Here is a 24,213-nt window from a genome sequence, read left to right as displayed (position 1 = left end):
GGACTGACACAAATATTTAACACTAAGATTGTTCTTATTCAAAAATTAGAGAAATATCACAAGTTCCAAAACTGCTCAAGTGAGAAATCATTAGTGTCTATGAATTGTTTTTAGTCTTAGGCCCAATCCCAATTCTATTTTATACCCCTTCGACTACCCCTAACCCTTCGCCTACCCCTTACCCTTGCCCCTTGAAACAGAGTGGCAAGGTGTAGGGGTGAAAATATTCCCCTAAGAAATGGGACACCACTACTACACCGTTACACGTCATTATAAGTCGTTGCTAGCGCCTACATCACAGGAGATGCGCCAATGTTTATCACAAACTTCCAAGATGCCGTCAGTTGTAGTCATCTCAATTGCGTGAGTAACAGCTATTTTTTTGCATTTTTCTTCTGAAGTTTGCAGAAAACAACGGAGATGACGATATCTTCGACGCCTAAGTATTTTAGGACTTCAGGAAACGTTGCTAGTTGTCAGCGTGAAAAACGAATGAGCCTCCGGGTTTCCTTAGGTGTCCCTGTTTGATAAAGAACACACAAAGACTGGTTGATCATGTTGCAAAAAGCATGAAACTGTGTAAGCACTGTTCGTTTATATCGTGTTCACATATAACCACAAGAAAACAATGCGTTCATAGCAGACGTACAGTAAAAGATAAGCCAATTCCCTGCCGCAATTACATTCACCAGTTATCAGACATGAAAATATGTTGTGGGACTATCGTTAACGAACTTCAGCGATTTTTTTGCAAACGTTTCTTTGAAGAACATGACCATAAATATGAATACAAGATTGAATGTGACATAAAGAAATTGATTATTGGCAGTCATGTTGCCTCTGTAGCCCCCTTTCTCATACCTTTCGTTTGAAGTGTGGTCCCGAAAAATCTTCGTTTCAAGGGCTATCTGGCCCTTCCCCCTACCCCTACCCCTCCAACCAAAAGAGAATCGAGACAGCCCTACCCCTTCACGGGAACGCGCAAAACGGAGGGGTAGGGCCAAGGGGTGCAATGTAAGCCACTTATTAGTAAGAGACAGTGTAAAGAGTCAGTGCAGGTATTGAAGGTCTGTTATTGCTCTACATAAATATAGCTCTGTATATAAACATACATCTCAATTAACATGAATCTCTGTAGATCTATGAAAAAAAAAAAAAAAATCAGAATAGCGCTGGGCTGAGAGACACAAAGTGAGCATGAGCTGTCTCTATAGCTCCACGCTGTCTGCTTGTGCCGACTGACTTTACATCAAGTATAGTTTGATTTAAATATTCACCGTTTTTTTGTTGTTTAATTCATTTTTTACATCAATTTGCAGTATGTTTATCCTCTCCATCTCTAACTGCGCAGCGAGTAAGAAGTATTACCGTAATGACTCTTAAAAACAGGCACCTTCCAATTCATACTCATATTAATAGCTATACTTTCAAAACAAACTGGCATAATCAGATCAATTACAGTCTCATAAGAATCTATAAAGTAGAGAATGCTTACAGTTGCCAATTATTTACCCTTAATAAACCTTTGCAGTATAAAAAAATATTGGCCCAGAATTTAAGCAGGATGGGCTGAACGCGATCACAGGATTAAGACGCATATCTGTTTTATAATACTCAAAGCTAATGGAAAAAAAAATTCACTGCAACAATTACATTAGAACTATTATAAGAACTTTTACACTGAAGCTTCTTGGCCTGGAGTCAGTGCGCAGTTGAGAAATGATGAAGAGATCCAGTGAACAGTCACTGCTGAGGCTTTCACTGGACAGTCGACCGATCGATTCCTCTTCCTTTCGCTCTCCCTGTGAGTATTGATCCCAGAGTCACTGTGACTCCAGGGGGTTAAACTCTTGAGCCACTGGCCACTCTCCATCCTCTTCCTAAAGGTCAGAGGTTAAGAAATGCCAAGTGCTCAGGGGGAAGTCAGTGTCTCCAGTACGTATTGACTGACGAAGGTGCCCATCTGTTTAACAGGTTAACTCTACATTAAAGACTCCCTGGTCAGGATCATCAACAATATCAGGACAGCAGATGTGAAACGCTGCTGATCAAAGTATAGAGAGAACCAAATGATTTCTTTAAGCAGCTTATGATCTAATAATTTTTTTTTTTTTTTTAATAATATAATTATTTTTTTCTAAAATGAGAACACAGGAAATAAGGAATACCAAAGCAGGCCCAGCCTTTCGCAAACATGCACATGAATATACTGTTTCTTACTCTTGCACCTTAGCCCTTCCACCGTGTGAGGCATTCAGAAGATAAATGTCTTAAAGAATAGATGACCTGACACAAGGTCTGAGCGGTAATGGGTGATATAGGGAAACACGGCTGCCTGAGTCCCATATATATCTGACAGACAAACAGCTATCAGGAGGCCACTGTCAAGCAGATGGATGAGATGATTTCCAAACCAACGCCGTTCTGAGAGCAGTTTGCCATTGCTTTAATGATGCTTATATAAAGTATCATTTAACAAAAGACTCTTTTTGTGTATATTTTTAGCTGGACAAGCTTATTTACAATCAAATCCACAAGCTTCTACTCCTCGTCAGAGTGTCTCAATGCAGGCAGCATTATTTATTGAAAAGCTGAAACCTTTTTAAGTGATATTCTCCAGTACAACAGCAGGTGGTATATCTTCTTCAGTGAAGCGGTGTGTATGTGTGATCGTTGTCAAAAAGAATTAGGTCGGGTGAAACATAAGGCTTTTACGTGGATGCCTTGAATGGCAAGATGAGGACACTCAAAGATGATCTTCATGTAATATGCAGGGCCTAATCTGAAGCCCTATCACTCGCAATTTCCTGAACGGAGTGGATGCTTTGATAGCTGTTGTTTTACGCTCATCCTTCCTCTCTCATCCCAGCCACATTCATTCCTCTCTAGCCTTCTGCTCTCCTCTCTCTGCTCGAAAGTATTAAAGGAATATTCTGGGTTCAATGCAATTTGAGCTTAATCAACAGCATTTGTAGCATAATTTTACCACACAAAATAATTTATTCATAATTAATACTACCAGTAAAATATGCATGGTAAACTGTCAGTTTGTAAAGGGTATAAAGACCTTGGTTAAGGGCCCGTACACGTCATGTCTTTTGCATGCTCAAGTTCGTTATTTTAAATGTAGACACGTGACAAGCGTGCTCAAATAGAGAGTGACGCAGTCTCGACGCTCATGCGTTGTGACACACTTGTTTTTCCCAGGTGCATTATACACCGCAGCGAGATGAAAAAAAATCTCAACTTTTCAGAATGCCGCAAGTGCACCGCAGGTCATGTGTCAAGAACCAACCAATCAGCTTCGGCCTTTCTGTAACAACATCGAAACCTCAGCCAAGATGGATGAACATCTGATCATAGTACAGCTGGCGGTTTTTTTTTATTTCTCATATCCATAAATATTAAAGGTCCCATGACATGCTACTTTTTGTAGGCTTTAATATAGTCCTTAGTGGTCCTTAGTACTGTATCTGAAATCTCTTTCCAAAAATTCAGCCTCGGTGCAGAATTATAGCCACTACAAGCCAGTCCCAGAATGAGCTTCCTTCAGACGGGCCGTTTCGGTGTCTGTAGCTTTAAATGCTAATGAGGAGGAGAAAGGCGGCGCAAGGTGGAGGGTGGGTGTGGCCTTGACCATCTTGCGCAACGGTACCATGCATGTTTGTTTATGTTGGATATATTGCAATGGCACGAAGACACACAGTCGTTCAAGCATTTCAGTTTGACCCAGAATCTGATCCAGATGGAGAAGCAACGGATGAAGAAGTTGCAACTCAGTGGCTCCAGCAGGACGTTTCCTGAATGGTTAGTTTAAAATATTATGTCTGGATACGGTACTTTATTCAGATGGTTTACAGTTATTATCATGTAGCTAACGCGAACCTACTGTTGCCTTTTCATGAGAGATCTGTAACGTCTGTAATTTATCTTATTACAATTAAATCAAGCTCTGCGATCTTGAAATGCGGATATCGCGCGCGCCATATAACCAACAGGAAAACGGTTATCCAAAGAAATGTACAACACTTGCGTTACAGTGTGTGTAACTTGATGCTGTCTACCTTTACATTAGCGCAAGTAACTGCATAGCTAATGTGACAGCCACATTCTACGTGTAACAAGCTAGGTAACCATAAACAGTAAAGCAACACACTTATATATAATTTGTTGACTTACTTGTCCGACATTCAGCAAGCCCAGCTCTGTATTGACCATTCGATGTTCATTTGTACATCTAATTATTGAGCAATTATTATGCTTCGCTCGCTCAAAAGCCATGATATCTCTCGTGGACAAACTAAAATCGCGCGCGCGTGTTCTACTTCCTAGCTCATTTTCTCATGGGCGAGAAATATTCTCTGGACGGGCAAAGCAGAGAAAGGGGAGGTAACATTTCTCCTTATAACGTCATAAGGAGGAGATTCAAGATCAGCCCGGTTGAGCTTCCATTTTCTCAAAGGCAGAGAAAAATAGCAAAAGCTCGACTTACACCGATTAAAATTTCTAGAAACTTTGGGACCATATACAGGCTAGGGGAACTCATATTAATGTTAAAAAACCTCAGAAAGTGGAAATTTCATGTCATGGGACCTTTAACTAGTAGTAGAGCTAATGCAAGGGGCGGAAATCCATTTATCCTTTGCTGAAACTTCTTCGTCTTCATGATTACTTAGCAACGGCAGACACCATGGAAGTGCAAGTGCCTTTGAAAAGAGGAGAAAGTGGCGCAGCCGGCAAATTCCTCGCGTTTTTAGACGAGACGTGAACAGCCACTAAAGCAGTTTTCGCACATACCGTAAATTAAATGATAAAAATGTGTATTATTTCAGCTGTTAAGATGTTGTAGCAAACTAAGTGATTCTATTACTTTATTTCATTGTTAACACAAGTCTTGTTGCAATATTACACTTGTGACTATAAACATATACTGCCTTACATTTTTTTTTTTCATTGAGCACTTATTGTAACCATGATTCCTGTTTGTTTTTTTCAACATTCTTATTATTTATTTTTAACTAAGGAATAAATCAAAATGATTTTCTGTTAACTGACATTATGCCACAAATGTCACTGAACACTAATTTAAATAACACTAGAGTTTGAAAAACACCCTCTCTTTTGCTCCTGCTTTTTAATAGCAAAAGGACAGACAGAAAAATAAATGCTGGCAAAAATGATTTGCTTACATTAATCATTAATAATAATAAAGCAAAATATTATAGTATAATCCATTATAGCATTATATAAGTATATTATAAGTATTATTAGAGGATTTCAGATAATATGCTGGACCTAATCAATATTTATCCTATATATACACGCACACACATACACACATCCATATTATTATAAGCATTACCAGAACAATAATACAGATATAACGAGGATGTCAACACTTATTCATTACAGTCATTGTAATGTGTTTGCAGTATTAGATACTTTTTCACATGCATATTTTAAAAGAACAAAGGGCTGAAAGAATGAAAAAAAAAATACAATAAAAAATCAATTAAAAGTCGCATGTTTAATACAGCTTTATATAACAACTATCAATAATACAGACAAGTGAAAAGCAATAAACCACAACAGGCTTATAGAAGATGATGAAAATTGATCCTGTGTTGAGAATAAAGGGATTCATTTCAGAGAGATGCAATAAAATTGCAGTTAAGGATCGCTCTCTAACAGAAGAGCAACCCTCCTGATCGTGAGTGATTAAAAACTAGTCTGTGACCCCAACCTTTGACCTCTAGCCCCAAACCTACTCCATCTTGGACCATAGATATTAATTAGAAAATGTGTGCAGACGGTACCATATCCGGCTGGATTCTATTTTGGGATAAGAAGGAAATGTAAGCAAAAGTAAACGAATCCATCAACATCCTCCCTTTCTCATTGCCTATTCAGTCAACAAAAGGACTACTTCACTTCCTGTCTACAACAGCACTTCCTGAGCAGGGATGTCGTGTCCTGATTAAACACAGGATCAGTCAGAGACCCTAAAGTTTCTCTTGATTCTTCTTCCAAATAAGAGAAAGAAAAAAATCTGCCACGTTCATAAAACAAAATTATCCCCCTACAAAAGACTGTGTAATTACCTGTGGGGTAAACAGGGCTCACGACCTCATTTAAGCTTTGCCGCCTTTTCCCACCATTTCTCCCCCACAATAAAAGTACATTTGCATCATTTGAAAGAATTTAGTTCAGATGATTTATTGAAGTAATCAGCAGCAACGCAGCCCTTTCATTGCAGCACAGGGCCTGCAACGCGCCGCCACTGGAACGGGTTTTGGGCCAGAGGCTTTTTTTCCAGTGGAAGCAGGCAGAACCCAAATTCTCCCCTTTGATTAGATTAGCATTACACAACAGCGTGACAGATATGACAAATAGGTGCATTAGAGCGTGTCATTTATTCCCTCTTTTCTAGATGCTTGGGTTCACGGAGGGACCCCCACCTCACGCCTCACTTCTGCAAATATATGCGGCCCCTGACGCCCCGGCTGATGCCTGATCTCTCTGGATTACCTTTAGGGAGGGTTATAGGAGGATGAGAAGTGTTTTATTTTTGAAAATAAAAGCAATAAAAAAAGGATACAAGGAGTGCTTGTGTATGTGTGCTACTCATTTGTATGTAAACACCATGATACATTCTCACCTTGCTAATACTGAATAATTCAACAATCTCTTTACTCGAGCAAAATGATAGTCACTGAAAATCTGTAGTAGCCCTGGCTTAATGTGAGTGTCTGTGTGTGTCTGAGTGTCTATGTGTGTGTGTCAACAGAATATCACACACTTCAGTGACTCTCCTCCTCTAAGGGCACCCTATGGCTACCTCCATTAGCCCCAATCATAAACACTCAATCGGGTGCATATTATGCACACATGCTCACTCTCTCACCACAAACGCAATTCTATAACCACACCATTGAATTCCTCTTAATAAAGACTGACAAATGCACCAACAAGTGAAGCTGTTGGTTTTAGTTTTTAAGAAATATGCCTATATACTAGAAGATTTTAAGCTATTTTATTGATAAATCACAGAACAGTGTTGACAATACATTTCTGCGCTACTGAATGTTTGTGTGCGTGCGATCTGTCTATGTGTGTGTGTTACAATGCAGAAGCTCATTAGTTGAGAAAGGCGATTAATGTGTGTCCAATAAGCTGTTTAAAACGTGCATTCACCCAATCAATTTTGAGCATCCAGATGGTATAATCAAACATATCTTGTGGAGTGCTCTCGGAATATGCATTTATTTGTCATTTTAACTGGTGGAAATGGAGCGTAAAAGTAGACTTCAAAGATTTCTTATCCTGTTGCGCCATCTATAGCCCATGACCAGCGACTAGTCGTGGCAGAGCATTAAAGTCAACTAGTCTGTGTAACCCCTAATATATACACAATTGTATTTATTTATAAATACTTTTCCTGAAGTACAGATGTCTTCGAATATCTCCAAAGGGAGGATTCAGATCATTTTGGGACAAAAACACACACACAAACAAATGAACAGAGCTCTGCTATCAATCCTTCATCCTACCTGCCTTAAAAAACCCGATGGGGAGGCAGATCGATCACAAAACACTATCAATGTTGCATTATTCTCTGTGACTGGCTATATGACCAAGACCTTTACACTGGGTCAAGACCCCTGACCTTTGAACTCACATCAACAGCATTAAGAAGGGAACTGTGGCCATTTTTCTGGACTTTTGTCTATACTCAGAGCTTAGTATTCGGGCTAACACTACAACGATGGATTTATTAACAGTAAAGAGAAAGACAGAGGGGAAGGTGTAAAAACCTTGAGGAGAGATGGAGGAATGACTTACCTGGGAACACAGTAGCATGACCAGTTCAACCACAGAACTGCTGGACTTCATACACACAAGACCTGCAAAAAAATAAAATTAACATTTCATTTTTTAGTTTCAGTAGGCAAAACTTTTAACCATTAATGATGAAGATTTTGGAACTAAACATTACTGATCTTAAATTTTGATTTGTTGAAATATGTCTCTAAAAAAATAGCAGACAAAATAAATCACAAATAAGCTACAAATATGTTGTATTGATTCCATAGCAGTCCTCCTGTGGTCTCAGTAATTTTAGCATTATAGCCAGATATTTATTTTATCTTATACAGTAGGTTTCAGAATATTTTAGACTTGAGTGCTGAATGAGGAATAACATCAGCCAGCCATTATCACAAAATAAACCACAACAGGGTGACCTCCACCCTGACGGTCCATCTAATGGTACAGTATCCTTATTAATCAGTACAGTAAGCTTATTAATCAGCTACAAATAAACACATGGATATTGAAGGAGGGACAGAATACAAGTTTCTAAGATGAGTGGTTAGTTATACACTGCTGCCATGGGCAATGGTTATTATTCAGAAATATTTGATGGCTAAATACTGCAACTGACCAAGATTATAATCAAGAATATAATGATAATTGCATACCACTGTAATAAGACTGCTAATAATTTTTAAAAAAATTATTCAGTTCTATATGATTTCTAATTTCTAATTAAGTACTATTACGGGAAATGTTTTATTTATTTCATTCTTCTCACCGGTGACTATTTTGCTGACACATGAAGATTTGTGAGTGGCCTAATTCTGCACCATCTTGCGAGGTCAAAGAGTATTGATGAACTAAATGAACCTACATGATGCTACTGTAAACTAATACATGTTTGAGCTTGTATTACATGAGACTAAATATGGTGAGCATATGTTCTATTGATCTGAAATACAGCTTTAAAGAACTACATACACGAGAGAGAGAGATTTAACATGAAAGCTAAAGGTGAGAACAAAAAGGAAGCTGGAGGAAGAGGAAGGAAGGAAGCATTTTTTGTTTGAATTGGCTCTCTAAAGTCACCCTGCAGCTATTAATCAGCGTTTCATTCCTCTGGGTGGCAGTGGACAGGCCAAACACTCGTATGAGTGTGCTGACCTCTGACCCTGTGCTCTATAAAAGAACATTGCTATTATAATCAGTGAGTTAAAAGATACTTTCAGCCCCCATTTACAGCTTAAATCTGGTTAGAGGTGAGAGAGGGGGTGTGGGTGCTTTTTTAATATATTGGGAGTGATGGGATCTCTCTGTGTTAGTATGTGGTGTTGTGAACCTCACTTCAAACCGTAACAAGAGTGCAGGCCTTTAGTGGTACTGAAACTATTAATACAACTGAGATGCATTTGTGTGAAATATTCTGCAAATATCAGTAATAAGAGCAGAAGAGTAGCTCACTGGTGCCCTCGATGAGTAGCTCCTGTCCGTGACTGCCCAGCAGTGTGCGAGAGAGGAACGGTGCGAAATCCACAAAAATTTCTCGGAGTAAAGGAGCTGCCTTCTCCAGAGCATGTTCCAATCTCTCTGAGATACTGAAAACACATACACAAACACACTTTAATAAAGTGAACAGTCTGTGAAATACCAGATAAATATCAAATCAAATATGTATTTCTGGAGAAAAACGAAAAAAAAAAGACCTCATGCTGGGGGCGGAGCTCTGGGTCACTGGGGGTAAGGCAGGGACAGATGGCAGGTTGGAGCTTGTGGAGGTTCCTCCTGCAGAGAATACAACCAGTAAAATACTCATTACAAATACATACACACTAAACAACACAAGGATCCAATAAGCTAGAACAAGCACATCTTCCATGAATAAATCGTCACTAATTCTACAGATTAAAGCTGGGTAATATGACTGACAGATAATCGTTATTATTTATTATTATTATATACACTATATGCTACTGTAGCCAATTGCAGTAGAAATACAGTAAAATATAAGAATTACAGTAAATCTAAAGTTTTTTTTTTTTTAAAAGGACACAACAACAACAAGAATGCATTACATTGATCAAAAGCAACATTTATAATGTTACAAAAGATTACTATTTCAGCTATTTTTTACTTTCAACTCATCAAAGAATCTGGGGGAAAATGTATAAAGGTTCCCGCAAAAGTATTAAGCAGCAAAAACAACACTGATAACAATTAAAAATGTTTATTGAGCACCAAATCTGCATTAGAATGGTTTTTGAAAGATCATGAGACAAAATTCAACTTTCCCATTACGGGAATAAATTACATTTTAAAATGTATTAAACTAGAAACCAGTTATTTTAAATTGTAATAATGTTTCACAATATTACTGTTTTACTGTGTGTTTGATCAGATAAATGCAACCTTGGCGAGACTTCTTTAAAAAAACAAACAAATAAAAAACCTTTTGAACGTGACCAATTCTGAGTGATAATGCACATGATATCAGAGTTCAAATGAGATCAGTTGAATCATGAAGTTATCACTAGATACCGACAGTTTGAAGTGATGACCTTAGAAATAAGCTCAGCAAACATCTAATACCATTTAGGCTACTGAAGTTTATACAGCAAAAACACTTTACATAGTAACTTTATAGAACAACTTAAACAAAATCATTGTGAATGTACTGACAATTTACTAACAACTTAGTAAAATCACCCTTTCCAGCAGCTATCTACACGGTCATATAAAGGAAAAGAGAGAAGATGTGCGTTGAAGCCCTGAAACCATGTGAAATGAGCTTTAGCTGAATGATTGCTCTGCTTTGGTTAGCATTCATGTAAAATAAGCATTAGAGCAGCTCTTACACTCCCCCTGATAAAACAGCCCATAAATTCATTAGCCCTGTGTGTGGCTGTGATTAGTGTACGAGTAATTATATGTCAATAAATTTAATCTTGCCCTGGAAGTGTCACATTTTGGGCTAGTAAAGGTCTTGGCACGATCACCCTTTCTCTCACAGGATATCACACCACAATAAATCTGCATGCACTAATAACTCTACACACACACACACACACACACACACACACACCCACACACACACACACACACACACACGTGGAGTCTCAGGGCAGGGATAACTCTAGCAGGATGACAGGCAGCATCGTGGAATGTTTCTGGCTGTGGGGACAGCGGCTCTTAAAGCACCAACATGTGCTTGTGCGGAGATGAAGTAGCCACTTCAAACAGCCCGGAGAAAATTAGCTTATCACTATTCAGCTGGGACCTGCCCCTATCCTCGCACACACATACACATGAGAACCATAAAGACACAGACAAGCTTACAACCTCAAGCATGAGATATAGGCCCATGAGTACACTAGTTCAAAGACAAGAAAAGCAAAAGGGAGCTAAAAACAATCCCTTCATGCACAAAGGATCATGTGTGCATGCAGATGTTGATTTCACTATATTAGAAAGGACATAGATGCAATGGTTTTAGACAGAGGAGATGACATTGGCTACAATTCAAATCCAACCTTTAATCATCACACAAACTTGTTGATATTAGATTTACTGAAAAACATGATTTGCACGATGTATCAGGATTTTAAATTGTGAAGACCACTTTAGATGACCTTAAGTTGGTTTAACTAAATCTGTGAGGGCTGTTTTTTTAATCATGCAAAGCATTAACTAACAATGAGCAATATATTTATTAATCTTTGTTAGCCTTAGTTAATAAAAATACAACTGTTCGTTGTTAGTCCATGTTAGCTCAGGTCCATGAAATAATATGAACAGACACAACTTTTGATTTTAACAAACTAAGATTAATAAAAAAAAAAAAAAAATGTAAAAGCATTTTTCATTGTTACTTCATGTTAACTAATGTTAACAAATTGAACCTTATTATAAAGGGTTACCAATTACATTTTAAAAGATATTAAAATAGAAAACAGTTATTTTAAATTGTAACAATATTTCACAATATTACCGTTTTTACTGTATTTTGATGAAATAAATGCTTCTCTTGAACAATAGTGTATATTTATACTTTCTTTATAGAGGATTTGTTTTGCTCTAGAAACTTTCCAGATATCACAAAACCATCCAAAAAAAGAAAAAAAGAGAAAATCTGGTCCTGGAACATCTTTAAATCATTAAAACGACTAAATTAGTAGTTGGGTTATAATCTCAGGTCTGATTAATTGTAATATACAGTACAGTGATTGTAAAGGACAATCACAAACACAGAACTGATTCATATTAATATCATATACTGGGATTGATACATTTCTATAACTGAGGAAACAGCACTTGGTTAATGTGTAGGTAACAGTGTAGACATGATCATTCATGAAGACGTCCCCACTTACCTGGGGCGGACTCTGTGCTTTGAACAGTATCTCCTGCGGACACCACTGACACACTGTCGACTGGAGTTCCACCTGAGGATGCAGCAGTGGCTGATGGGACGGATGCGGCTGTGGAGACTGTGCTCATTCCTGGTGAGGGAACCCCGCCCGCTTTCTTGGGTGCAACAACAACACTCCTGTGAAAGAAGACAAAAGATTGCCATTTCAAATAAATGCTGTTTATTTGTTTAGCTGTTTAGACTAATCTAAGGATCAAATTCTTTAAAACTATTCCATTCTACCCACAAAAAAAAAAAAAAAAAAAAAAAAATATATATATATATATATATATATATAATTAAAATATATATTCTTATTTTTTTCTTTTTTGTGGGTAGAATGGAATAGTTTTAAAGAATTTGATCCTTAGATTAGTCTTTTTTAGTGGAAAGTGGAAAATAGACTCTGCTCTGGTAAATACACAGAGCAAGAGAATCAAGTACTCAGTCAAAAAACCATTAGCTCTTGTTCCATCGTCGGCCCTGTAACGATGAGACTGATGATGTCGGCTAAATATGCCGCACATAATGTGATTTAGAATAAAAAGCCGCCCAGCTCACAGAACACAAGAAGCCCATTTACCGTGTTAGTGTAATTAGAGCCCTGTTTCCCTGACACAGAATATTCCATAATGGCAGCATCTATCTTCCGACCAATCAATGGCCTCCCAGCTCCTGTCACTCAGAGCTCTAAACTTTGTGATTGATTAAAGTTGGCGGTGTGTTATGGTCTAGTAACTCCTGCGTGTCGCAGTACAGTGTCATATCTTATGATAATCCCATAAACAAGTTGATTTGTGGTTAGGTGAAGACTGAATAATACAGGTTATAATAATACAAAATACAGGTTCATCCTAAAGTTGTGGAGTGTGCACACAGTCTCAGTCAAACATTTGGACACACTTGACTGAATGTATAATTTCCCATCATAAAAACGATATGATCTCATTATTTATGCTTACATGCTTGAAATTGGTTTTCTAAACATGTATAATATTCAGTTATATTTTGATATGATTCTCATATGGACCAGAGTTTCCACAGAGAAAAGTGAAAAAAGTACAGCCAAAAACCTTATTTATTAGGTGTGCAACTGTGAAAAATATTTTCCATTCACAATTCAGACATTGAGTTGTTTTGAACTATGAATAGTACTGTACAAGTGATTTGATAATAACAAAAATAAGTCAAATGAAACATAAAAGCTCATTTATTATAGTTGCTTTTCCATGCTTCCCAAAACAACAAGGGGCAGTCATGGAATTTGTTCTTGGAAAGCATTCTTTCGTCCCATACTTACACAGTGGGAGCAAGCATTCTGGTATCTTAGCTATGGACATTTCCATTTGGGTCTAAATTTATGCCTCTTTTGCAGGTGAAGTGATGCTATCAGAAGGCTATCATGGCTATCTATCTATAAGGATATCTATCGTGCTCCTCATCCTGCCGTTTACCAATTGGCTGGATAGGATTTTTAAATTAACAAAGCTGTTTACTTGGACATATGGTTGTTGCTCTATTGCATACTAGATTATCTTGTAATGTTTTAGCTATGCACAACATACGCACACATCCAAACAATGCAAGTATCAAGGATGTACTAGCAAACAAATTAGAATGCATTAAAAGAGAAACTTGAAAAAAAAACAGCATAGACAGAAACCTTATTTAGGTGTGCAATTGCAAACATTGTGTGTTAACAATTCAGACATTTTTGATTTGACATTGGGAATTCCTAAGTCAAAAAACTATTTACCAGCAGTTTTTTAAAATGCATGTATTGCTTTATGTGGGCAAGAAAGTGAAGGAAATCAGCCAACAAGTAACTAGCATACATAGGAACCTTCAAGACATCAGATAGGCCTATACGACCCAGGGTTCTTCACATGAGGCTGGTTGAGAAAGTGTCTCTAGGCTAAAATATGAAATGGTTTTGATTTGTTTGTCTATTTGAGTTATAACACAGTTTTGATGATTCACAATTATTCAAAAATGTTAAATCATAAATAATAGGTGTGTCCAAAGATTTAACTACTGCACCTCCAGTGACAAATTATTTAGTTAAAAAATGAAAAGTCTCATTAAAGAATAGAATGCATGTTGATGTAAACCAGGGTGGAAACTTAAGTAACCACGGTAACACTTCCATAATAACATATGGCAAAAAGTTATACTACAAAGAACGCATCAGTATTTAAGAGCTTTCATAATGATGTCATGGCTCTGTTGCACTCTACATTGTCTAGAGGTAAAAATGGAAATGGTTCATATCAGCTGAAAGCCCTGACAGTGCTCTGGCCTTTCACAGCGGCTAGTGTTCAGTTTATCAGTGCTGACAGAAGGGGTAATGCTACGCAGTCACCAGCTCCTCTCCAGAACACATCCATAGAGACGCTACAGACTGAGGCGGCACGCTAGCATCAGATAAGAGCCGTCTAGGACAGACTGCTTCAAACGTACCGCTGGAAGTTGCCTAGAAGTTAAAGCACAGGAATGAGAGTTCTCACACCATTTCTACACTTCTGATGTCTCCTTGACTTGAAAATAGTCCAAGAAAACGAAAGAGGAATTTGTAAACTGGAAGGCTTGCGGTATCATGCTCATGACATCAGCATTTGCTGTACAACAGTTCACTGATCCAAAAACTCTATTAGAGCGCATTCCTGCTCTCTCTCAAGTGCATGTTTAGCGCTGACCGCTGGTGGGATGGTGGGGGTGGACGGCTGCTGACGGAGGGGGGGGTGAGCGGCTGCAGATCCATCTGCTCAAAGGCGCAGGTTTTAAATTATTCAGCACACCATTAGCCACACTTAGCCCCAACTCACTACTGCTGTCAATTAATCAGAGCTGCCAGGTGTATACCACCAGACGAGAGGCCAGTGCTGACCAGCGTCCATGGAGTTTGGATTCCAGAAGCTGAATTATTTAGCAGTTTTAACCAACACTCTTGGAAACGACATGTAAACAGCATGTTTCCCGTAATCTGCCCGAATGTGAGATCGGGTGTGAGGAAGTGTGTGCAAGAACCTGATCTTACAGGACATGAATCGACATTTTGTGCTGATGTTTAACAAGGGCTGAACAATCAGCTTCCTCACGCAGAATAAAAATAAAATGCTACTTTAAATTAGCCCTGCTGGTTGTAAGCTTAATACTGTGTTGTTTTATTGTTTAAGGCAAATAAAGTACCATCCAGTTATAACTAGATTGTCACCACATTGGATGTCTAACTAACATGGTTATTTATCCGTTTGGGTCCCACTTTATATTAAGTGGCTTTAAGTACTATGTACTTACATCGAAAAGTAGGTACAATGTACTTATTGTGTTCATGTTGTATTGTAAAACGCTTTTGCTGCTATTGAGGTGTGATACGGGTAAGGTTAGGGACAGGTGTGGTGGTATGGGTAGGTTTAAGGGTGGGTTAAGGTGAAAGGGAAGGGTCAACAGTCTAATTTACAAATGTAATTACATTCTGTAATTACATTCAGGTACTTTTTAAATATAAGTACAATGTAAAAACATGTATGTACACAATAAGTCCATTGTATCAAATTATTCATTTCAATGTTAGTACATAGTAGTTAAAGCCACTTAATATAAATATAATTTTTCATCTAATTTTTATAGTTGGAAAAAAACTGTTGTCAAGAACATCAGTAATTTCGATATATCTGTGACATCCTAACCCTTTCTCAGCCCATATTTATTTGCTGATGTGTAAATCTAATTTTGTCCAACAAGTCATTATGACACCATTCACTGGTTTCTGGATCCTATCAGCAAATATTTGCAGACTTCATGTCAAAACAAAAGCGGGGTAAGAAAGACGTATGATGAAATCAGGATGTCGTTGATAGTAAATAAATTTAACGTCTGTTTTACCCTTGACCCCAGTCCTGTTTTATCTGGGAGACCCTGTATTTTTTCCATATATAACACTCATAAATCCCCAGGGATTCAATCACACCACCCTGGGTGTTCCGACATACACTCTGTTAAGCATGCATGCTGGCACAGAGTATAACTTCAGTGAAGCTCTGTGTACATAGTATGAATAGAGTTAAATGCAGCAACACTAATCACACTTCAGTAGAGGGAACAGCGGGATAATTAATCGCTCTGGGTTTGAAAAATTTGGTTGTTATTTTTTTGGTAACTTATTCATATGTGTGGAAGAAGAGTGCAACAGAAAACATCTCAAGATAGTAAAATCAATGAAATGAGACAAAAAAAAAACAAAAAAAAACATGACTCAAAATGATATAGAGAGAGCTGTAACTAGAGAGAGAAGCGAGAATGGAGAACAGGACAAGTGAGTGTATGTTGAAGAGGGAAAGTGTGTGAATGGACTTGGAGAACAGCAGACTCAGATCTGGAGTCATCCAGATAACTCGGCACCTCTCTGCTGGGGGGAATCCTAAGAGGAGATAAGACTTTCCCTTGCACTCTGGAGTAAAATAACTGGGAAGAAGCAGATGAGATGGGAAGATCCCAGTTGGATCAAAGGCAGGTGTTGGGAAAAGCCCAGAGTATACTGTTAGATGATTCTCACCCCATGCACCATGAGTTTCACCTCCTCCCCTCTGGTTTTCATTCATTTTGTGTGTGTGTGTGTGTGTGTGTGTGTGTGAAGATCTTAGGTTGTTTTATATGTTGGTATTGTTTGTATGTGATTGTTTTATGCTTGTATGCTGCAACCCAATTGCCCTTGGGAAATTAAAAAAGATGAACTGAACTGAACACTCTGGAAAATGGGAAGTTGACATGTCCTATATGACATTACACTCCATTTAAAATAATTTTAAGCAGCATTTTGATCATTATTTTACTATGCACACAGATTTAATAACTTCTCTAATAACTTATTAGCTACATATGTGAACAAAAAAAACGTGTCATTTAAATTATTACACGTATATTAATTCAATTAAATACAATACATTTAAATACTTTTAAAATGTCATTTTTCATCTTAGTAGTATTTAAAGTGAATTCTTAGAAGCAAAAAGTTGCAAGCAAGCCACAGCGCCTAAAACACACACATACTGTACTTTCAGATCAATTTAAATTATTTTGAATCTAAAATACTGATGTTGAAAAAAGCAAAAGAATGGAAAAAGGAACACAGGTGTTGAATTAGACCAAAATTATTAACTGAATTGGTGTTAGACCAGTAAAAAAAAAAAAAAAAAAAAAAGTATGAGTAAGGGCTTGTTCACACCAAGACAAATACTCAGTAGAAAAATCGGTATAACATTTTAATCTGAATCAATGGATGTCAATGCATCCATACATTCCGTCAATAATACAGAATTTCTTTTTATAGAGGTTTTCTAATTTATTTTCCATAGCACTACGAAAAAAACGACCAACCAATAAGATTGACACTTTTGGTCACATGTTCAGAGCTGCTGCTGTTAGATAAAACTATGACTAACGACAGTAAATAACAGGGGGAGAATATGGAACCTGCATAAACTGTTTTTTATTTTAGTCAAGTAAACTTATTTTACTGTGTTTTTCCAATTTATTTGTCCAATTTATTTGAATAGACAAAAGTTACCTCAACTTTTGGGAGTAAGTAAAACAAAAACAACAAACATGCTAAAAAGAAACAAAATATAATGAATTGAGTTTGTTTTTTTACAGTGTACAATAAACCATAAACATCATAGCAAATCCAAAAATCTGGATGGCTGTTTGAAAATGTAAATAATGTTTGACTTTCTTCTCTCTGACAAGCAGAAATACAACTTTTGGTTTGTCAATAACAACTGCTTGTCTATATTCACCACCTACTGTCAGAGAGTGAATTTGCATTTTCATTCAGCCCGTTGGTCTGAACAGACAAACCACATTCAGAAATTATTTGTGTTGTTGTGAACAGGACTTGGTTTGACCAAAGACCTGATGGAGGACCAAGTCCTTTCAAAATGTATTTATTTCTCAGAGGTGGTGGCAGAAGCGAGCTGCAGTGAATGCTGGGAGCTTTGAGCTCATCCTCTGCGGGAGCCAGCATAATCCCTGTCCTGATACCAGCAGCGCTGTGATACCTGACAGAGCATTCCTCAGATAAAACACAAGGCCAGATCAGAGGGATGTCTCACAGATGCCCAGAGCAAAAAGAAAAGAGAAGAGATGTGAGAGAGTAGGAGGTAAACAGAAAGAAGATGGCATGGCATACTGCTGTCTATTTCCAACACAAAAGCAAAATCCTCCTTTTTTATTTCTTCAGTCTATCCTTTTTTCTTTTGTGTAATAAACCCTCTCTGGTTATGTCAGACTTACACACAGACAATGCAGCAAATAAAAACCAGACACTGTAGACGTCCGCCAACACATAGCAACGGATCTGGTTTCCCAAAGCACCCCACCCTCCCCATAGAGCAGCAGTTACACTAAACTCTTTAAAAAACAGACAAGAGATGCAAAGGAAGAAAGAAAAAAAACTCACAAAACCACTTATATACACTACCGTTCAAAATGTTGGTGCAAAATATTCTTTTTAAAGAAATTAATACTTATATTTAGCAAGAATTCGTTAAATTGAAAAGTTATAGTAACAAGTATCTACTGTTCATTGATAATAATAAGAAATGTTTCTTGAGCAGCAAATCAGCATATTAGACTGATTTTGAAGTATTTTGAAGAGACTTCTTTCACCCAAAAAAAATTGTACCAACCATGAACAGCGGTGTATACTCAGAATTCCTCTAAAAATTAACACCTTACAATTCGTTAGGCAAGAGAATTATGAGGAATTTAATTATTCTGGGTATGTTGACTGCAGATTTAGCTCAAATATTTTATATAATACAAGTTCCAGAACCGTTGACAGAACTGAAAGTCATGATATTAAAAAAGAGAGAGAGAGAGAGAGAGAGAGAGAGAGAGAGAGAGAGAAGAGAGAGAGAGAGAGAGAGAGAGAGAGAGAGAGAGAGAGAGAGAGAGAGAGAGAGAGAGAGAGAGAGAGAGAGAGAGAGAGAGAGAGAAACGTACTGAAAAAAATTCAATTCTGTTTTTAAAACTACACGTCACGCAAATTTAATATTCATATTTTCAGTCTTGTTAGATATGAGACAAACAGTAGCATAACTGTAGTGTTTTTGTTGTTGTTTTTTTAACAATAACCGTTTCTGCCCTAACATACAGACACAAATCCACTGGTGGAGGAATGGACAAGTGGATGTGTATGTGTCTCCTGAGGCCCATTTTGATGGGCTCTGCTCTTGTAAGGCTGTTTGTTTGTGTGTAAAACGGCACACTTTCACAGCAGAAGTCAGACACTCTGTGAGGGTGTCCATCATAAAATACACACAGATCGCTGCCATAGCACACTCTGAGAGAAAACAATGACATGAATTTTTACATGAATGCAGAACAAAATGTGTGGACAAAGAACAACAGATATAAAATAAATAAATAAATTAAACAGGAGTAGAAGCTTTTGTGTCTATAGCAAAGCATTTACATCACTGTGCACACATTGGCCAGTGAACATTCATTCTGATGGCCACTCACCTGTCAAAGGAGTGGAACTGCACGGACGGGTCACGGGAGGCATCACCCACTGCACCCAGAAACCCAGGCGGTATAAGGCTGGGGTCCACCATAATGTCGCCAGAGGGTGCGCTAACGAGACTTCTCAAAATATCCTTGACATTGACGTTTTTTCCTTTGCTGTCTCTATTAGTGACCTCAGAGCCTCTCCTGACTTCAGAGGACAAAGTAGACAAGGCTTCAGATACAGCGTCCGGGCCGGTTCGTGTCTCAGCATCACTGGGGATGGCTGAAGTCTTCTCACCCTCAATGCTAGAGTCTCGACGATGAGGAGACAAACCGTTCTCGAGATCAGACTGAACACTCTCTGAAATAAAAAATAAAAACACACTAGTCCACTCATCAAAACACAGAATACATGTGTACTGTATCTGTTCTGTAGGTTCTCTGAGTTTAATCTTGCTGCAGTGATGTGTGTGGGTTCAGGTGGTCACCTGTGCTCCTGATAGACTGTGAGCGCTGGGCATTTCTTTTGTCATTGTGTGGCTCCAGTATATCTCGATATTTGGATACCATGAGTACAGAGATGAAGTAGACCACTGCCAGGGCCAAGAACTGAGCCTGTTTACTGTCCTCCTAAAGCACACAGCAAAACAAATTAAAATTAATTTAGAATATTAAAAAAATTAGCTAAACTAGCAATGCATGAAAGCATTAGCATTAAAGCATTAGCAAAAATGAAGCATTAGCTGAATGAAAGAGATGTTGAATATAAGTACTGAGTGAAGAGACTCACTATGTCTCTGAACACTACAGCACGGAGACGATTGATGTCCATGTCCTGCAGAAGACGGTCTAAATCACTGATAGGAGACATCCCTCCTGTCACAATGTCCACAGGACTCTGCAACACACACAAACTCAGTTCACACAGACTCATTCAGTCTGTCAGCTAGGGCTGGGTATCGTTCAAAAATTTTCGATATCGATACCATGACTTCAATACCAGTTCCTAAACAATACTTTTTTCGATACCAATTTTATGAACAGATAATGGTTATAGCAGAGGCTGTACCATTAATGTGAAGAGGGGAAAAAAACAAGAACTGAACTGTAAACTGTTAATCCAGCTAACCTTAAGGATAAGCACACTTTACAAGATGCCTAATTTAATGTGTAATTAATTTAAATCATGAAACGTGTTCAATTTAACAGCAATTTATTAACAGTTTAACAAAAATTACATCAATTCGAAATTTGGTACCGAATGACAAGACTTTTTTTTTTATACTCGATGTTATCGAGGTAATTCGGTCGGTGCCTAAAAAGTATCGTACTCGATACCCAGCTCTACTGTCAGCTCAGCACAAATACATTTCCCCACTGCTCTAATATTTGATATCAGTTGGATTTATATAAAAATAGGGAGTCTTTTGTTTTGCTGTTCCACATTTAGACAGCGCTGAGGCACAGGGGCATTAATGCAACAGTTTTGGAAAGATTCTAAATAATAGATGAGCTGTGAGTGTGGAGTGTAGGTTTTTTTTTTTTTTTTACTGGAACTGTAAGAATCAAACCTATTTAAAATTACCATCTAGACAGTAGAGAGAGAGAGAGAGGTATCCGTGGCATGATGTTGAACTTGCCTGTGCTGGTATAGACTTGGCGGCTCCCAGAAGGCTTTGCTGTCCACGGCTGCTCTCTGCACCAGACTTACCCAGAGTGTGCTGCTGACATTCCAGACAGTTTCTCACAGCCATCGCACACACTGAGGTGGAGAAAGAGTGTATGAGAGAGGGACAGACAGAGAGAGACTGTGAGAGAGCGGCAACTGAGAAGTAGAAATACAGGGAAAAAGACAACCTCGTAGAGATGAAAGGGTACCAGAATGAAAAGATATATAGACTAAAAGAAACATGACATATAAGAAGGTCATAGCATGACGATGAAAAGGGGCTTAAAACACCACCTTATAAGTGAACCACTGAAAACTGGAGCCATAAGTATATGAAGAAATATGTACATTTCTAAGAAGCTAACAGTGTTTTGTGTGTTGCTATGTCGTAGCTTGGGTGTTCTGGATGGTTTCTAGGGAGTCGCATGATGGTTGAAAGGAGGTTGCTTACTGTCAGAGTCAAAAAAGCCCAAGTCTCTATGATATTTTAGACGCTAGATATGGCTCGGGTTCCTCCTTTAATGTGAAAGTGTAAGGGATGTTTTAACGTCCACCTGGAAGATCGTCGTAAATCTGATCGCTTAGAAAAGTAATGGCTCACCTCTCCTCAACAAGCTGCATGATTTTAGGTATCATGCATGTCTGCAGCACAAATGCTGTAGGATGAGTTAACGACACTAGTGTTCAAAGGTTTGGGTCAGCAAGATCTTTTTTTTTTTTTAAAGAAATTATAACTTAGATTCAGCAAGGACACATAAATTGATCATAAGTGACAATAAAACAATATTTTAAATAAATGCTACTTTTTCAAACTTTCTATTCTTCATGGAATCCTGAAAAATTGCATTAAAGTTTCCACAAATATATTAAGCAGCATAACTGTTTTTAACATAGATAACATACATATTAGAATGATTTCAGAAGGATCATATGACACTGACGACTGGATTAATGGCTGCTGAGAATTCAGCTTTGCCATCAGGAATAAATTACATTTAAAATATATTGAAATAGAAAACAGTTATTTTAAATTGTAATAATATTTAATAATACTACACATTTTTTCTGTATTTTCAGTCAAAAAAATGCACAAGAGTGGTGAGCAAACTTTTGAATGCTAGTGTACGTTGAGGGGTTTGTTCAAAAACGTATATGAGCATAAAAGTGATGTTTCCCTTAGCAATAGAGATGCACTGATATAAAAATAATTTAATATACCGATAAGCAATAATTACTTTCAAATATGGATGACAATTGATAAATTGCCAGAATTAAAATGTATCATTTTATTATAACTATTTTGTCTAAATAAACTAGAAGTAAAACACTAATATATATAATGAATAATGGATATTCATTTCTAATTACAGATTACATTTAAGAGTCTTATTAAATTATTATTATTATTATTATTTATTAGTGTTTTCAAAGAGTGTTACATAATAGCAAAGGTAATCTAAATGAACATGCACAATTAAATATTAAATACTGGCCAATAAATAACCAATATTTACTAAATATAAATCTAAATATAAAACATCTCTAATATTGGCTGATAACTAATATGATACCAATATATCATGCATCCCTACTTAACAAGCAACATTAAAAATAAACAAACAATGAACAATGATACAAAAACAAAATATATGAATAATTCTTCTCCAAGACATAACAGTCGTGTAGAGTTAAAAAAGAAAAACACATTAAACTGTATGAGGTATGCAAAACAGATGAAGTTGCTTATTTTGTTTAATCATTTTGGCCGGCTTCCCACCACCATGGTGCAGAAAAATCCTCTTACTGAATTTAATTTGATGTATTGCAAGTATGAGGGTACAGTATGAGATCAGTATGGTGCATGCGTGTGTGTTTTCGTTTTAATGTACTGCACATGAGTTTGAGTTTGTACTGCACAATGTGTGTGCGTGACTGTGCATGTGTATGACTCTATTCAACCCTCTGTCCTCTCATACCTTGACAACTGACAAATGTAAACTCCAAAACGCTTAGATTAAAGGTATTATTCCAGTGCTGGAACCAACCAGCTTTTTCCATTAGACGTTCTAGTCATTTGAACGAAAGTGCAAGCGAAAGAGAGCTATAGAAGGAGAGATGGCGGGCAAAACCTTGTTACAGATCCCAAATCTGATTACACACAGGCAGACCTCATCAAATATTCATTTTATACTTTAGCCCTCCTAAAAACAGGCTTCGGTTTCTCTCTCACTCCACCAATCGGGAAGCTCCACCCTGCCTTTGCTGCACAGTGTCGAGTCGATTTAACACACCGGCCATTTTGTTCAGTGGGTTTGGGGGTTACATGGGAGAGAGAGCCGATGTGGCAAAGCGGAGGGGTAGTAGAGTGGAAAAGTGTTATATTTAGAGGAGAGGGAGTTTGATGGTGTCTAGATAGCTTCAAGGAGGGTCGTGTGTGTGTGTGTGTGTGTGTGTGTGTGTGTGTGTGTGTGTGTGTGTGTGTGTGTGTGTGTGTGTGAGTGAGAGAGAGAGAGAGAGAGAGAGAGAGAGAGATGAATAATGTAATCAATCTGAACGGCTGGATTTCTGTTATGTGGTCTATAACGGTGCAGTACAGTTTGTGATACATAGACACATAAAGAAGGAGGTGCCTCAGGCTACAAAACAGCCATTAGAGTCAATGGCCATTTTAGAGCACTGCAGTGTGGAGAGCTTATAATAACACTATCAGACAACTCACACAGACGGGTGGGGATGGTAGGTAAAAAACGTTATTACCTCTACTCCAAATGAACCAATAGAGAGAATTCAATGAGCAAAAAGGGCTGTGCTCCAA

General features: G+C 37.7%; 1 protein-coding gene across 4 annotated transcripts in view; it reads right to left on the bottom strand.

The window, feature by feature from the left end:
• The window catches only part of lrba (LPS-responsive vesicle trafficking, beach and anchor containing), a 257,432-nt gene that overhangs the window by 150,537 nt on the left and 82,682 nt on the right, over window positions 1-24,213 (bottom strand). For all 4 annotated transcript variants that reach the window (XM_079850095.1, XM_079850096.1, XM_079850093.1 and 1 more), the window contains exons 26-33: window positions 21,370-21,491; window positions 20,520-20,627; window positions 20,218-20,359; window positions 19,745-20,090; window positions 12,183-12,358; window positions 9,519-9,597; window positions 9,277-9,410; window positions 7,843-7,904 (exon numbers count right to left, since the gene is read on the bottom strand). In XM_079850095.1, coding sequence (XP_079706221.1) covers window positions 7,843-7,904; window positions 9,277-9,410; window positions 9,519-9,597; window positions 12,183-12,358; window positions 19,745-20,090; window positions 20,218-20,359; window positions 20,520-20,627; window positions 21,370-21,491 — 1,169 coding nt within the window. The remainder of the gene's footprint in view (window positions 1-7,842; window positions 7,905-9,276; window positions 9,411-9,518; window positions 9,598-12,182; window positions 12,359-19,744; window positions 20,091-20,217; window positions 20,360-20,519; window positions 20,628-21,369; window positions 21,492-24,213) is intronic.

This window comes from Squalius cephalus (assembly GCF_949319135.1).
Source record: "Squalius cephalus genome assembly, chromosome: 2".
Taxonomy (NCBI): domain Eukaryota; kingdom Metazoa; phylum Chordata; class Actinopteri; order Cypriniformes; family Leuciscidae; genus Squalius; species Squalius cephalus.
Note: the sequence above shows the minus strand (reverse complement) of the source record. Positions and strands in the feature narration are given on the sequence as shown.